This window comes from Sinocyclocheilus rhinocerous, unplaced genomic scaffold, assembly GCF_001515625.1.
Source record: "Sinocyclocheilus rhinocerous isolate Xijiao unplaced genomic scaffold, SAMN03320098_v1.1 scaffold3693, whole genome shotgun sequence".
NCBI lineage: Eukaryota > Metazoa > Chordata > Actinopteri > Cypriniformes > Cyprinidae > Sinocyclocheilus > Sinocyclocheilus rhinocerous.
Genome location: NW_015630705.1, coordinates 400,144 through 412,021, shown reverse-complemented (window position 1 = coordinate 412,021; position 11,878 = coordinate 400,144). Strand labels below are relative to the sequence as shown.

The following is an 11,878-nucleotide window of genomic DNA, read 5'->3' as shown; positions in this document are numbered from 1 at the left end:
GCGAGGTCACGGTGGAGTAACAGTGAGGTCACGGTGGAGTAACAGTGAGGTCAAGGTGGAGTAACAGTGAAGTCAAGGTGGAGTAACAGAGTGAGGTCATGGTGATGTCACGGTGGAGTAACAGTGAGGTCACGGTGGAGTAACAGTGAGGTCATGGTGATGTCACGGTGGAGTAACAGTGAGGTCAATCCCATCTTTCTTGAAGTCCTCAGGCCTCTTCTCAAGAACCCTCTTACGAACCGCATCTCTGGAGCGGAAAACAGCAAAACCAGCAGAATTGAGCAGAAACTCTGTATCTGTATCTCACTTACACACAATAACCTGACACCAAACAGTGTCTGGTAAAATGAAGTTTGTGAGGCTGCAGTGAAGTTACAGTCACAGTGAAGTATAGTATAGTATATAATCATTTAATGCCATGTCAGCATCAAAGGCTATTTTCGTGGCAAAAACAATTTAAAAAATACAAGTACAACAAATACAGTTAAGACTGACACACACTCAAAGCAAAGAGGCTCGCTGCGCTACATCTGCTGCGTGGAGTTCCCATTCCACGTGTTGTTGTCGTCCTCTTTGTCTTCTTGAGTCCGTAGCCGGTATATTTTCCCATCTTTCTTGAAGTCCTCAGGCCTCTTCTCAAGAACCCTCTTACGAACCGCATCTCTGGAGCGGAAAACAGCAAAACCAGCAGAATTGAGCAGAAACTCTGTATCTGTATCTCACTTACACACAATAACCTGACACCAAACAGTGTCTGGTAAAATGAAGTTTGTGAGGCTGCAGTGAAGTTACAGTCACAGTGAAGTATAGTATAGTATATAATCATTTAATGCCATGTCAGCATCAAAGGCTATTTTCGTGGCAAAAACAATTTAAAAAATACAAGTACAACAAATACAATAAAAACCAGCAAACAAACAAACACAAGTTATATCACACAAGATGTTTTACATTAACGTGATAAAAATTCAAACTTTTCCTGGCAAAATTTTACTAAATAACTCTTTAAGTGAGTTTTCTCTGTACATTAAAAGCTGGACAGTCCAATAAAATATGTTTAACAGAAAGGGGAACCTTGCAAAGCATACATTGAGTAGGGTCTTCACCTTTAAGCAAAACTGCACGAGTCAGTCTTGTATAACCTATGCGACATCTGGTAAATACCACTTGATCTAATATAGTTTTAAAAGAGATTAAAAATCTGTTTGAAATTTCTGGAAGTATTTCATGTAATTTATTATTTGTTCATGTATCCCACTCTTCTTGCCACTTATTTAATATATAACGATTAATAATAGGTCTGATCTCTGAGGGAGGAATTTGACATTTGTTTCACAGTGAAGTAACAGTGATGTCACGGTGGAGTAACGGTGAGGTCACGGTGATGTCACGGTGGAGTAACAGTGAGGTGATGGTGGAGTAACAGTGAGGTCACGGTGGAGTAACAGTGAGGTCATGGTGAGGTCACGGTGGAGTAACGGTGAGGTCACGGTGAAGTAACGGTGAGGTCACGGTGGAGTAACAGTGAGGTCACGGTGGAGTAACAGTGAGGTGACGGTGGAGTAACAGTGAGGTCATGGTGAGGTCACTGTGGAGTAACAGTGAGGTGACGGTGGAGTAACAGTGAGGTCATGGGGAGGTCACGGTGGAGTAACAGTGAGGTCACGGAGGAGTAACAGTGAGGTCACGGAGGAGTAACAGTGAGGTCACGGAGGAGTAACAGTGAGGTCACGGAGGAGTAACAGTGAGGTCACGGAGGAGTAACAGTGAGGTCACGGAGGAGTAACAGTGAGGTCACGGAGGAGTAACAGTGAGGTCACGGAGGAGTAACAGTGAGGTCACGGAGGAGTAACAGTGAGGTCACGGAGGAGTAACAGTGAGGTCACGGAGGAGTAACAGTGAGGTCACGGAGGAGTAACAGTGAGGTCACGGAGGAGTAACAGTGAGGTCACGGAGGAGTAACAGTGAGGTCACGGAGGAGTAACAGTGAGGTCACGGAGGAGTAACAGTGAGGTCACGGAGGAGTAACAGTGAGGTCACGGAGGAGTAACAGTGAGGTCACGGAGGAGTAACAGTGAGGTCACGGAGGAGTAACAGTGAGGTCACGGAGGAGTAACAGTGAGGTCACGGAGGAGTAACAGTGAGGTCACGGAGGAGTAACAGTGAGGTCACGGAGGAGTAACAGTGAGGTCACGGAGGAGTAACAGTGAGGTCACGGAGGAGTAACAGTGAGGTCACGGAGGAGTAACAGTGAGGTCACGGAGGAGTAACAGTGAGGTCACGGAGGAGTAACAGTGAGGTCACGGAGGAGTAACAGTGAGGTCACGGAGGAGTAACAGTGAGGTCACGGAGGAGTAACAGTGAGGTCACGGAGGAGTAACAGTGAGGTCACGGAGGAGTAACAGTGAGGTCACGGAGGAGTAACAGTGAGGTCACGGAGGAGTAACAGTGAGGTCACGGAGGAGTAACAGTGAGGTCAAGATGGAGTAACAGTGAGGTGACGGTGGAGTAACAGTGAGGTCATGGTGATGTCACGGTGGAGTAACAGTGAGGTCAAGATGGAGTAACAGTGAGGTCACGGTGGAGTAACAGTGAGGTCACGGTGGAGTAACAGTGGGTTACAGTCAGGTAACTGAAATCACAGTGAGGTCACAGACACACAGACGTACCTCTTTGGTTCTGCGGCAGCGCTGGAGCCGTACGCGTTTGTCGCGTGTTGGTTCTGGGCAGCAGCAGGTGGAGGAGGGCTGCTGAACAGGAAGCCGCTGATGAACCTCCAGACGGCCAGCAGCGGGTACAGCAGCGACCCCAGCATGGCCCAGACGCCGCCGCCCGCAGACGAGTGCACCACAGTGTTGGACGGGCGGCTGGACTGCTGCAGGGACCAATCACAGGAGAGCATTCATGCGACTAAAACTTAACAACTCAAGACACTCTTTTGCATTACATGCTTCTGAAATGTTATGTTCAAATATGCACATGAGGCATTAACTACTGGAATATGCACTAATTTTTATACATTGACAAGATAAATCTCAACATTAAAGTCAGGTTCATGATTCTTGTTTGATTTTGTTGACATTAAAGGTTTTTACAGAGGAGATTTTGGATTTCTCTTTTTATCACTCCATAAATCACTAGTGTCTTGCTTAAAACCCAAATGTTAAAAAAACATTACTAGTTATTGTTTGCATGTTGACTATGTGAACTGGTGTGCGAGTGTGTATGAGTGAGTTTGCAAGTGTGTGTATGTGTGTGTGAGAGAGTGTGTGTCTCACAGGAAGCAGTACGATGGAGGCGCTGGGGGTCAGTTCCAGCTCCAGCAGTGATTTCTCCAGATCTTCAGCTGTAAACTCTCTCCTGGGGAACATGGTGGCCAGTGAAAACTGACCGTATCGGTTCCCAACCTCCTGCATGAAGACATTAAGGTTCATGAGAGTCACACGACGGTGTAGAGCTTCTGACAACTGCTAGAAAAAAATCATATAATTATGGACACCAACCTGAGCAGCAAACTGTCGGGCCTCCAGCAGGCGCGTCTCTGATGGGAACTGGTTCGTGAAGGACGAGCCGTCAGGCAGACGGAACTGTATCCTGGCAACCGCACTGCGACCAGCAGAGAAAAACATCGTCAAGACTAGCGGTCAGCTCACAGCCTGCTAATGCACTCATCGGTGCAGGAACCTTTTACAATTTACAATTCGGTTTTTAAAAAATCATATTCTATAAAAAATCCTTACCGTAAAGTATTTGTGCATAACTGTAGCATTTGTTGTACTGAACTTAATTTATGCAGATTTATTTTAAACCAGTGTCTAGAATTACTTATTAGGGATGCAGAGAAAAAACACTGTAGCTCTTTTGACATGTTCTGTCCAGAATTTTCATTTCAGTGTATCTAAGATTTGTTGTCTGATTTTAATAATAATAATAATAATAATACCAATAATAATTCCTATTCATTCAATAATAATATTTTCATACATGAATGCAGTTCAAAGTGCTTCACAAGATAAATTAGAAGCATAAAAACATTGACACTACGATTTCACAAAATATCAATACAAATCATACTCAAAAGCAACTTTCGAAACTCGCCTTGAAGGAGTGGAACTCTGGATCCACGTTGTTTTTTTTATATTTATATATTTCATACATATATCCTTCGGAGTGATAATCAATCCAGTTATTAATCAGTATTTAACCTCTTATGTTTTAGTTGATTGAATAAAGTTATGAGTTACCATATACTAGTAGTAGACACTAAAGTGTATGATGTTATTGTAATGTGTTTTTCCTGGCCTCTCCATATGTTAAACTTCTGTTCACTCCTCTCAGGTCACAGAGGTCAGCAGGGCCTCTCGCAACATTTAGGTTGTTTTCTATGTCTGTACGTTAAAGAATAAAGCTGAATAGGGTCTGAGCTTCTCTCCTTTTCTCTCTCTGAGAAGCTGCACTCATTCTCTGTGTTTTGGGAACAGTACCTGATAAGAGCTACACGACCCTGAAGTAGATAAGGGTATTAAGCTCCAGGGAGGAACGGAGATAAATGGTCACAAATGGCACAATGCACACAATCCTAAAGGTTCTGAACAGCTGTTTGATGTTCAGCAGTGTGTCACCTCCTCTCTCGCTGCGCGCCGTCTCTCTCGGCGTCTCTCTTGGCCTGCAGCGCTGCTAGTTGGGTCGCCTCCGAGTCCTGCTGGGTCTGAGCGTAACGGGCCGCTCTGTCAGCGCGGTCCTGCGGACGAAAGCATGAGATCTTCTACGGTTATCATGAACATGTTTAGCATGAAAGCACTCGAGGTCGTGTTGTACAGTGAATGTCTGTGATGATCACTGTATAACGCGCTCTCAGCGTCTGACAGTGTGAGGAGTACCAGAGCGATCTGCTGCTTGACCCGCTCTCTAGCCGCTCGCTCCTCGGCCTTCTCTCGACTCCTCTCCTCCAGCAGACGCTTGGTCTTCTCCTCCTCCTGCTTCTTCTTGAAGTCCAGCATCTCCTTCCCCGTCTTACGCCTCTCCACCTCCTTCTTCAGCTGCACCTGTGAGACAGACGTCATACGTGTTCTTCATTCTCTAGTGGACATGGATGTTAAGACAGAATTACCTCTTCTTCTGCTTTCTTCTTCTGCTCACGTCTTTCCTCCAGCTTCTTTGTTAATCTACAAAAGAAAATGAATAAAAACAGATACATCATGAAAAATGAAAATGCACGTTTTGCTAAAGTTACCAGCCAAACTGTGTTCCTCTGTAGTTTAGCACAAATATCTAAAGATTCTTAAATCAGGATATGTTTACTGGAGAAGCACAATGACTGAAGACATTAGGTCTTGCTTTCTGAAAAATTTAGTGAGTTTGTGTGTGTTTGATTAAAAAAAAAGAACAAATATCTGCCAATGGGGTCAGAAAAATAGAATCGTTTCGCTTTAAATTAAGTTGATTTTTCTGACCACAATTTTGAGACATTTCTCAGAAAACAAGACTTAATATCTGATGTCCTTTTGTTTCTCAAGCAAATGTATCTTGATTTAAGAATTAGGATTTTTGCACTGCAAAACAACACAAAGACTTCACTGAGGTGAGGATGCTTTATATCAGTCGCCTTCAAAGAATGTTTTTAAAGCGGTGGTTCAGTGGTTGTTTTCTAGGCTGTGTTTATGGGGTGCAGTCTAACATGTGTTAATGCGTCGTTTTTTTAAAAACGCATTATTTTTCACATAATTTACCTTTATTCTTCACCGCTCTGTCCCTTCTCTGAGAAACACGCTGATCATTTCCTTCTTTTATGAAGCCCCTCCCTCAGAAATAGGCGATGGGCTCTGATTGGTTAGCTAGCCCAGTGTGTTGTGATTGGCTAAACCGCCTCTAGTGCGCGTCTAACTGCACGCACGTCCATGCTTAATGCTTCTCATAGCTATATGAAAATAAGTGTATAATTGGAACAGTTCATTGTTGGAGCTGAGCTGAATGAGAGAGAGAGAGAGAGAGAGATGTAGAGCAGGGGGACGCGAGAAACAGTATTAAGAACCGCTGCTTTTGAACATTGATTTTGAAACTTGTGAATCCATTAAAATCTTTAGAAGACAGAATCATGATTCATATATGAATAGATTTTTACGGGCACCTCTAGTTTTCTCTTCCTCTTCTCTAAAGCAGCGCAGCATGGCCTCGCCCCCTTTGCTGCCTTTTCCCGAGGGCGGGGTTTATCTGGGTTTGTGATGTCACGAACCCAGGAAGTAACTCGTTGTAGTCCCTACCAGCCGTTTTTGTAGGCATTAAACTGCCAGAATTTTAAAAGACGATATCTCCGTTTGCATTGAACTTTCAGCTTCGTAACTTTGCAGATATTGTTTATGCTCAAACAGCAGCATTACACACTAACGTTAAAAAAGTGAAATCGCAATGAACCACCCCTTTAAGGAAGAACTCGTCACTAAATCTGATAGGTATGTTAGCATCAGATCTGTGAAAGATGACACTCAGAGTTTTGTTTGTGTGTCTGTGATCTCATCATCATACAGCAGCTGCAGGATTTTCCTGAAGAACAGCTTCACTGCTCAGGACAAACACACAAACAGCCGTGGATCATCCAGAAAGCACACGCAGTCTGAACAGCGTCATTACTGTGTCTTGTGGACTACTCAGACTAACAGATACAGCAGGGCAAGAAAAAACACAAACAGACTGACAATATTTTGCAGATTCTATGGGGGTGCAAACTTATGCACTCGACTGTATATCTGTGAAATGATCTGCACATTGATTTGGATGCTCTGCTCATTTCTGCCGTGTTTTCTGTTCAATCTGTGCTTTAAAATTGGTTTTTTTTATCATCTATTAGTGTCAGTCCAGCTCTACAGAAGCTGTGTAGTTAAATGCTCCGCTCACCTCTCCACCTTGTCATCCTGGGCCTGGTCTTCTGACGGCAGGCCTTCATCTTCAGCTGGAGTCACGTGACCCGACGCTCGGTCTTCCTCCAGCGGCACAGACAGGGATTCTGGGGAACAGAGGAATCCGTCCAGTGCTCAATGAAACTCAGAACATGGAAATCTCTCTCATTTGCATGTTAACGACTCCTGAAGCAGAGCGTCAGTGCACATCACGACTGAAACTACATGCAAACACAGACGTGACCAAACCATCCTGCAGCCAATCAGAGCAGGTGTGTCGTCACCTTTAGACGAGGCGGAGCCGTGATCAGCTCCCTCTGCGTTCATCTGTGCGCCTTCCATCTGCTGCGTGTGCATCTGGACAGAAGAGTGTGTGAGTGTGTGAGAGAGTGTGTGTGGGGGTGTGTGAGAGAGAGTGTGTGTGTGTGTGTGTGTGTGTGTGTGTGTGTGTGAGTGAGTGTGTGAGAGTGTGTGTGTGTGAGAGAGAGAAACCAGCGTTAACATGTTAACTGAAGCATTTAAGCAACAGAATATTAGCATAAGAAAAATCTAACTTTAAAAATGTTACCAGAAAAACGGCAATCAAAAATGCAAATATTTTGTGTAAATCATGTATTTAATAAATGAAATAACGTGAAGTATTGAGTTAGATAATAACCAAATTTTAAACAGAAAACATGATGAAGTGTTGCGTTCCGTAATATCTAGATTGCGTTCCAATCTATCTCATGAAATATAAATAATCTTATAAAGGCCTTTATTTTATAACAGAATTATATGGCAAGATTTACTATATTCATACTTTGTATCTAAACAAACAAATGATTGTGATTATTGTTTGGTAATTAATTTAATTTACCTAGAATGTTAAATAAAGTCAAGTCAGCTTTATTTCTACAGCGCTTTATACAGATCGTGTCGCAGCAGCTTTACAGTGTTAAAACGTGCTGATACTGCAAGAGCACAATAGAAAACAGTCAGTTTTTCAGCTAAAGTCAGTTCATTGATGATTCAGTGATGTCATCAGCTCTCTTCCAATCGTTTCTGTGCAATCAAGTCAGAAATTAAGTGTCCCCTACTAAGCAAGCCAAAGGCAACAGTGGCAAGGAGCCAAAACTAAACAATAATTTCATATATTTAATATACAGTGACTTAATAAAACATGTCGACGTTTTATTTAAAAAAATAAGGCTACTGCTACATTATTACAAAAAATACTGTTGGATTATTGCTTATTTTATTGCAGGTATTGTTCATTTAATGCATCATGTGTGTGTGCGCCAGAACGGTCAGACGCGGCTCTGACAACAGAAGCACAACACAGCGAGCAAAGCACACACTGACGCCACACGCATGTCAAAGATCTGTTAAATAACTACAGCTGTGCTCCTACAGCACACTAACTAAACTCACTTGGGTTCCAGAGTCTCAAAACATTCACTCAATCAGTTCTGTGCCACTAATACGACTGTCAAACTAATGTTTAGCTGAACGAGCGAGTGTTAGCGTCAGAGTAGCATCTGCTGACCTGCGTGACTCTGCTGATCCTGCGCTGGAGCTCGTCCTCCGTCACGCTGCCTGCGATCACCTCCAGAGGAACGCCGTTCTCTCCGATGAAGAAGCTGGACGGGATGCACACCACCGGATCTGGACCAGCTCAGAGTTAAAGAGACAATCCCAGCTACACTAAACCCTTCTGAACACCATAAACACTTCCTTCAGACTGTGTGCCTCTAAAGCTATCGGCGTTTAGATCAAAAAAAGAGTGCTAAAAATGTAACAACTAAATGAAAAATGTGATTATATAAATTAAAATAAACAACTGATATAAATAAATAAATACATCTAACAGTATAGTGAATACTATAGTGAATGTATAAGAATGAGAATGATTGTCCATGGCATCTGAAAGATTAAAACCCCTGTTATATAAAGCAGGCAGTGTGTTATTCCACATACAGGCATGAGTGACATCTCCTGCACCCTCAGAGCATCACAGTCAACATTCCTCCTCAGAACAGCAGCAAAGGATACAGATCTGAGAGAACTGGACACACGCTTCACTGCAGGAGCAAGAGAGACACACACATCAGTCACTGAATCAGAGACACACTGGATCTGACACACACTCACACGCAATTATGAAATATTATAATGACCGCGCGGATGAAGACTGTTGACTCATTAAACTCATCTAAACACGGGCCTGAGGAGAGTGTGACGATGATGATGATGATGTACCTGTGATCACCACCACAAACACGCATCTGCGCTCTTTAGCTGCCGCGATGGCCGCCGGGATCGAGCCCTCGAACCAGCGCATGATGAAGATGAGGAGGATGAAGCTCTGCTGCTGCGCTTCCGAAAGATTCGACAACTCACAGCTGCCGGAAGCTGCGCTCGGAACACGGAAGCAGTTCGAGCCGAGGAACTCTGGGAAATGTAGTTTAATCTTGAGGCGCAGCACATCCGGTGTTAGAAATGTGTTCTCATATTCGAACAAAACGAATAGACGTTATTATATGAAGTAAAGGATGACTGTAGTTTACTGTAGTTTTGTCAGGAAATCTTAATTTTGAATGTAATATTAATCCCAATATATTTATTGCAAACAAAGGAAAGCAATGCATAAAATAAAAAAGGAAAGGTATAAAAATATAAATATAAGCCAAGAAGTATAAAATATAAACTAAAAAATATAAATATAAGCCAAGAAGTATAAAATATAAACCAAAAAATATAAATATAAGCCAAAAAAATATGTATCTATTATTTTAATACATTGGCTCGAATCAGAACAGCATATTAGCATAGTGCTCTCATTGTTTCTACAGATTTAATTTAATTTAATTTGATTTGACAGATCTTCACAGACGCAGCAAGGACACTGATAACACCACGCAGCCACAACAAGCACTGCTCATGGACACCATCCCGGCTGAGCCCTTCCCACAGAGCTCATCACAGACAGACTGTGACGTATCAGAACAGCTCCAAGACTCAGCATGCCTTTATCACTAGCAGGGTGGACTATTGTAATGGTCTCCTCACCGGCCTTCCCAAGAAGACCATTAGACAGCTGCAGCTCATCCAGAACGCTGCTGCCAGAATTCTGACTAGAACCAGAAAATCTGAGCATATTACACCAGTCCTCAGGTCCTTACACTGGCTTCCAGTTATATTTAGGATTGATTTTAAAGTACTTTTACTCGTTTATAAGTCACTCAATGGCCTAGGACCTAAATACATAGCAGATATGTTCACTGAATATAAACCTAACAGACCACTCAGATCATTAGGATCAAGTCAGTTAGAAATACCAAGGGTTCACCCAAAACAAGGGGAGTCTGCTTTTAGTTATTATGGCGCCCGCAGTTGGAATCAGCTTCCAGAAGAGATCAGATGTGCTAAAACATTAGTCACATTTAAATGCAGACTCAAAACTCATCTGTTTAGCTGTGCATTCATTGAATGAGCACTGTGCTATGTCCGAACTGATTGCACTATATTTTATGTATAATCGTTTTCTTAAATTCATTTTAAACTTCTTAAATCAATTGTTTTAATCATTTTCAATGTTTTTAAATTCCTTGTTTTATTGTTGTGATTATTATTATTTTTTTCTTTTCTTTTATGTAAAGCACTTTGAATTACCATTGTGTATGAAATGTGCTATACAAATAAACTTGCCTTGCCTTGCAGCGCCGCACGGCGGTACGTCATTTCCCACAATGCACCAGGACAGGAATAAATAGAGAGCCAAGATGGCGGCGGACAGTGATGTGAGTTTAGTGTGTAAATGCGCATCATGATTATCTTCATATAAGCACACGCAGTTATTTGAGCTGTATATGCTTTAACTGTCACGTGTCCTCAGTAATCAGAGTCGCTGGTTTGTGTTTCAGCCCGAGTCTGAAGTGTTTGAGATCACTGACTTCACCACCGCGTCCGAGTGGGAGAGGTACACAAACAAACACACTCCTAACATCTGTTTTACTGATGATTTACTGCTGTTTTCATCATGAATATGAACATAAAGCTCCAGTTCAGGGACAGATGGTGGAAACACATGTGAAATAGCTAATCTATGGTGATTTATTAGCTTTCAGTTCAGTTTTCTGACTGTAAACCCTTCTTCAGGCCAGGGTTAGTGTGCTAGTTCATCAGTGATCGTGATGTTTCTGTGTGATGGACTGCTGATGTGACGACACAGAGATGCTGTAAAGCACAAGCACACACTCTGTTAAACTGCGTCTTCGTCTGGTTGTGAGTCTGTGTTTAGCGTTAGTCTGTCAGGGAGCTCACAGATGTGCGTGTGTGAGTGCGTGTGAGTGTGTGCTTGTGTGTGTGTGTGCGCGCGTGTGAGAGAGAGCGTGTGAGTGTGTGTGCGTGCATGCGAGTGCGTGCGCGTGCGCGTGTGTGTGTGTGAGTGTGTGTGAGTGTGTGTGTGTGTGTGTGTGTGTGTGTGTGTGTGTGTGTGTGTGAGTGCGTGTGAATAATTGAGAAGCACTCTGCAGGGCTGCCTGAGTAAGGGTATGTGTGCAGGCGTGTGTGTGTGTGTGTGTGTGTGTGTGTGTGTGTGTGCAGGTTCATATCCCGGCTCGAGGAGCTGCTGAATGACTGGAAGCTGATCGGGTCTCGTGTCGGGAAACCGCTGGAGAAGGTCAGCCGATGACTGATGATCACATTCACACACACACACACACACACATGCTGCATATGCAAGTTTTTAATTTAAATTAGATTCAAATCCAAATTTTAAGCAAAAGCAGAATGAAGTAAAACAGGTCTGACTTTAGTCTTGTGAAATCATGTCAGAAACCGCAGAAGCTCTGAATGAGACGCAGTATCACTCTCTGACAGCAGGAGGCGCTCATGCAGCAGCAGACACAGCGTTTCCATGGTTACCGTGATATACAGTACTGTAATATACATTATGGAGAGATGAGATTAAAAGAAAATACCATCTAAACTTTCCTGCAGAC

At 43.0% G+C, this 11,878-nt stretch overlaps 2 protein-coding genes and 1 long non-coding RNA gene across 3 annotated transcripts in view; 2 read left to right on the top strand and 1 right to left on the bottom strand.

Annotated features, from left to right (window-relative positions):
* The window catches only part of LOC107740724 (uncharacterized), a 3,637-nt gene extending 2,013 nt beyond the window's left edge, over window positions 1–1,624 (top strand). Inside the window, exons 2-3 of the long non-coding RNA XR_001640112.1 lie at window positions 6–150; window positions 1,376–1,624. This is a non-coding gene — a long non-coding RNA (uncharacterized LOC107740724). The remainder of the gene's footprint in view (window positions 1–5; window positions 151–1,375) is intronic.
* ubxn4 (UBX domain protein 4) overlaps window positions 1–9,016 on the bottom strand; it is a 12,292-nt gene extending 3,276 nt beyond the window's left edge. The window contains exons 1-11 of the mRNA XM_016553231.1: window positions 8,928–9,016; window positions 8,422–8,540; window positions 7,178–7,250; window positions 6,892–7,000; window positions 5,111–5,165; window positions 4,881–5,045; window positions 4,623–4,741; window positions 3,504–3,606; window positions 3,279–3,410; window positions 2,670–2,875; window positions 485–663 (exon numbers count right to left, since the gene is read on the bottom strand). Coding sequence (XP_016408717.1) covers window positions 525–663; window positions 2,670–2,875; window positions 3,279–3,410; window positions 3,504–3,606; window positions 4,623–4,741; window positions 4,881–5,045; window positions 5,111–5,165; window positions 6,892–7,000; window positions 7,178–7,250 — 1,101 coding nt within the window. The 5' untranslated portion in view covers window positions 8,422–8,540; window positions 8,928–9,016 and the 3' untranslated portion in view covers window positions 485–524. The remainder of the gene's footprint in view (window positions 1–484; window positions 664–2,669; window positions 2,876–3,278; window positions 3,411–3,503; window positions 3,607–4,622; window positions 4,742–4,880; window positions 5,046–5,110; window positions 5,166–6,891; window positions 7,001–7,177; window positions 7,251–8,421; window positions 8,541–8,927) is intronic.
* Window positions 9,017–10,602: 1,586 nt separating this feature from the next.
* The window catches only part of rab3gap1 (RAB3 GTPase activating protein subunit 1), a 38,686-nt gene continuing 37,410 nt past the window's right edge, over window positions 10,603–11,878 (top strand). Inside the window, 3 exon segments of the mRNA XM_016553228.1 lie at window positions 10,603–10,675; window positions 10,799–10,854; window positions 11,481–11,556. Coding sequence (XP_016408714.1) covers window positions 10,658–10,675; window positions 10,799–10,854; window positions 11,481–11,556 — 150 coding nt within the window. The 5' untranslated portion in view covers window positions 10,603–10,657.